At 53.8% G+C, this 3,929-nt stretch overlaps 1 protein-coding gene across 1 annotated transcript; it reads right to left on the bottom strand.

The window, feature by feature from the left end:
- Positions 1-201: 201 nt before the first annotated feature.
- On the bottom strand, positions 202-2,696 carry CHAC1 (ChaC glutathione specific gamma-glutamylcyclotransferase 1). Its single transcript, XM_068399006.1, has 3 exons — positions 2,398-2,696; positions 2,270-2,305; positions 202-2,010 (listed from the first exon to the last, which is right to left on the bottom strand). The coding sequence occupies exons 1-3, from the start codon at positions 2,656-2,658 to the stop codon at positions 1,579-1,581; spliced, it is 729 nt and encodes a 242-aa protein (XP_068255107.1). The 5' UTR covers positions 2,659-2,696; the 3' UTR covers positions 202-1,578.
- Between the last annotated feature and the right edge of the window lie 1,233 nt (positions 2,697-3,929).

The following is a 3,929-nucleotide window of genomic DNA, read 5'->3' as shown; positions in this document are numbered from 1 at the left end:
AGCAGAGGCAAGCTGCTCAGGAGTGAGGTGTTTGGTTTTGGTTTTTGTTTTGTCCCAAAACCACATGGGAACTGCAGCAGCATTACCAGCTAAGGTTTTGTTTTTAAAAATTAAAAAAAAAAAACAAAACAACATAGAACCAAACTTAAAGTTCAAACTGATCCTTCTTTAAGTCAGTAAAGAAAAAGACCAACACCAAAGTACAGGAGACTAAGTTTGTCAGTTTGTTTTATTACTGGGCACAGCATAGTACCACTTCATATACATACAAGCCACAGTAATACTAACAGTCCCCATATTTTTTTTTAAATAATTAAAAAAACCACATATTTGGGAGGAGTCAGCTGTCCCAGGGGTCAGCTCTCAAGAGCTATTTTGCTGCAGTTGCAGCAGTTTTCTTACAAAATACTATGGGTTTTCACGCTGCTAATGTGTGAAGCTGAAAAGTCTGTTCTTGCAGCAGCATCTCTGCTTAACACAGTCAAGGCAGGCTTTTCAGTAGCTCAAAGGCTTGCAAATATGCTCAGTCAAGGTCCTTTGCAGTCAAAAAAGAAATGTACCAGACAGACACCCAGGTATGGAACTAGAACCCTCAAAGGCTTCTACAGAAACCGACATCATCCTGAAGCACCAGAGGTTTATCCAGTACAGGGCTAAAGTGCTGCTGCATCCAGACAGCTTTCCTGCAGACTGCACGGGCTTCTCACCCAGGCAGGACTGCTTCTTATGGAGTCAGGTAAGTCTGCAACAGCACAAGGTCAGTGAAGCTTGGAGAAAAGCTTCTGTCATTAAAGCAGGCTTAGCTCCCCAGAAAACTGATTTAAAACTAGAAGGCACAAATGCAAGGTTGAATGTGGGCTACATACCACTGTGGCACACGAGCAGTTTAGAGACCCCTCCTAAGGGGAAATACAATACATAATAAATACAGTATAGTATTTTAGAAAATAAGTGCATTGCTGTGATCCTTCACAACATAAGGAAGTAGGATCCACAAGAGCCTAGAGAGGCCAGTTCACTTAATATTGCACAGAAGTCCTGAAATTTAGTGTCAGGCTATTGTACTGGAGGTGGGACATGGCAGGGGAAAAAAGGAGGTCTCATTTGGCAGAACCTGCCCGAGTCTCCACCACCACACAAACAGCTTTTTGCCAATCTGAGGTAGAATTATATATATACTGCTTAAACCCAGTCAAGTCCTGCTCAACTAGTCTTCAAAGGGGAAGAAAAAAGAAAAAAAAAAGTGCACAGAATAGATGAGCCTCTTTCTTCTCTAAAGAAAGTGAGTGCTTCAGGTTTGACCCCTGGAAGCAAGTCTTACAGAGCAAAGTCCAGCAAAGATCCCTGCTCCCCACCTGGAAAGCAGTGATGGCTATCGTGATGCTACAGGTAAGGAGTGTATCAGGTAATGGCAAGTCCTATAGCAAGTATGGTTTACTCCACTTCCTTCCTCCCATACTACTTGCTAATTCTCCCTTTATTCACTCAGTCCAGTATATTTTACCAGAGTTAAGATTGTCCCCATTGCTTTCTCTCATATGTCCCTTCTACTGGGATCCTGCAAAAAGATTTTCTATTTCAACCCTTAGACTTCTGAGGGACACTTGCAGTTTCTTCTAGAGACTCCTCTGTGTAGTACAGGCATGGAAGGATGGAAATCAGAGCCTCTTCAATGGAGAAGAGATGCTGATCCTCTGCTTGAGGACAAAAGTAGCGCATAAAGTCTGCCAGTCTCAGCAAGTACTCAATGTTATGACCAGCACAACCGCTTGAGACAATGATTTGAGCTGCAATGTCTTCTTCAGATGCTGGGCCGAGGTAAGAAGGGTTCTGGGGTGTTGCAATGTAAACAAGAGCCAGGATGGGCTCCTCCGCATCTTTCTCCTGAGGGTGGAACTTCACCAGCTTGGTGTCGTAGCCTCCTAGGACGGCTTCCCGCATGTTGAGATACTGAAGCGAGGCAGCAATTTGTTCTCCACGGACTTCATAGGCTACACCCCACGTGCATGCCTAGAAGTGAAAGAGCAAGGTGGTTATGGGATGCTGTAACTGCAGTGGACGAGCCCACTAACATTTGAAAGCATGGCTGCCTCGCCCTGGGGTCTCTGCACAACTGATAACAGCGCAGAGGAGGGGAACACATCCCCCACCCACACTCCCCGGAGAGCAGAAGAGCACTCGGCTGCCGGCATCAGCTTCCAGCTGCTGCTGCGGGCACCACCCCCCAGGCCAGCTTCACACCCCCCCCACCGTCCGGCCCGGTACTCACCCCGCAGTCCTCCAGCAGCGTCACCACCCGGCCAGGCTGTGAGGGGGAGGCAAGGGCAGAACCGTTAGAAGCCGAGCCCGCGACAACAGCCGCCCCACGCCCCCCCCCGCGGCCGCCCCCGCCCTTACCATCCTCTCGCTGCCGCGGTGGAAGGTGTCGCCCTGCCAGAAGCGCCGGCTGTAGCCGCGGATGAAGCCCACCTTGCGCGAGGTGAACTCGAAGCCCGGCCTCCACACCAGCGAGCCGTACCCGAAGATCCACACCGGCGGCGCCAGCTTCAGCTCCGCGCCCTCCGCCTCCCCCGGGGGCGAGGAGGAGAGGAGGGAGGACGGCAGCGGCGGCTCCGGCCAGCCCGGGCGCTCCTCGGGGCGCTGCGGGTCGCGCTTCATGGCGGCGGGGTCAGCTCCGGTGACTGTTGCGGGGCGCGGCGCTGGGCGCTCGTGAGGCGGCACGCGCCGCCGCCGCGCTTTAAAGGCCGCCCGGGCCGCCCGCCCCGCCCCTCCCGGGCGCGGGGCGGTGCCGCCCGCGCCGGGTGATGCAACGAGGGCGGGATGTTTCGCCGCGCCGCGCGTGGGGCAAAGAGGGGCGCGCGTTGCGTCAGGCGGGGCGGGGCTGCCCGGTGTGAGGAGACCCCGGCTGGGCAGGGCGGGGGGCGCCCGCCGTGGGGGACGGCGTCTGGTGGGAGTTGGGGCGTGGGCCTGTCCTGTCAGCGCTCGGTGAGAGCTGCCGGGGGAGCACGGGGGCGGCGGCGGGATTCCCGCCTGGCGAGCCCGGGGGATCGCCCGCCGTCAGACCCCTGCGCGCAGGGGTGGGCGGCTGCTCATGCCCGGCGGGGCTGCCCGGCCAGTGCCGCAGTCCTGGGGCGGGTGGAGCAGACCAGAACGTGCCCAAAATTGAGAAACGGGTGGCATGAGTGGGCAAGCCCTCCTCGGGAGCCTGCCCTGCACGCCCGGGTTTGGCCTCGTCTGAGAACGTGAGCTGCTGCGTTGGAAAACCGAGAGGTTAATATTAAACTGGTTGAAGCGGCAGCTCCTGGCGTCAACAGGGCTGAGGCGTAAAGCATGTAGGTGAAACAGAGCAATAAAATCCACACGAATGCGAGGAAATGGTGCTGAACAGAGCCAGCTGTGTGCATTTTCCCTTGTGTTGTACTCAGTCTGAAGTGTGGGCTTGTAATACATTAATGTGTGTTATGTAGATGGGTCTGAGAGCTGTGTGTGAGACCTGTGTTTGGATCATGTCCTGGAGACCCAGCTGTAAATCAGGGTCTGTAAATGAGCTCTAAGCAGATTGTGATGGCTGCAGAGCTTGGCTCAAGAGGTGGGCTCAAATAGCGAAGTTGTTCACTTTGGCGACAGGAGAGAGAAGGGGGGGAAAGAATGAGAAGCAGAACTATTGAGATATTTCTATAGAAGTATTTCTCATTATTGTTCTTGTCCTCTGCATCTAATCACTCCAAACAGTCTATTTACAGTCTTTTCTTTCGTTTCCTGTTGGGTCCCATCCAACCAGCACCCACCTTCCCATTCCACTTAACAGGGCGTTGCAGCCACAACGCGCACACACTGTGGTGGGTGCTCACTGTACCTTGGCACATTCACCATGGGTGACAGCAGCAGCCTGCATGGCTCTCACGTCTGTCCTGCAGAGCCTTACACAG

The sequence above is a fragment of the Nyctibius grandis genome, chromosome 4, assembly GCF_013368605.1.
Source record: "Nyctibius grandis isolate bNycGra1 chromosome 4, bNycGra1.pri, whole genome shotgun sequence".
NCBI lineage: Eukaryota > Metazoa > Chordata > Aves > Nyctibiiformes > Nyctibiidae > Nyctibius > Nyctibius grandis.
The sequence above is the reverse complement of the archived record's forward strand: the minus strand, read 5'-3'. Positions and strand labels throughout refer to the sequence as shown.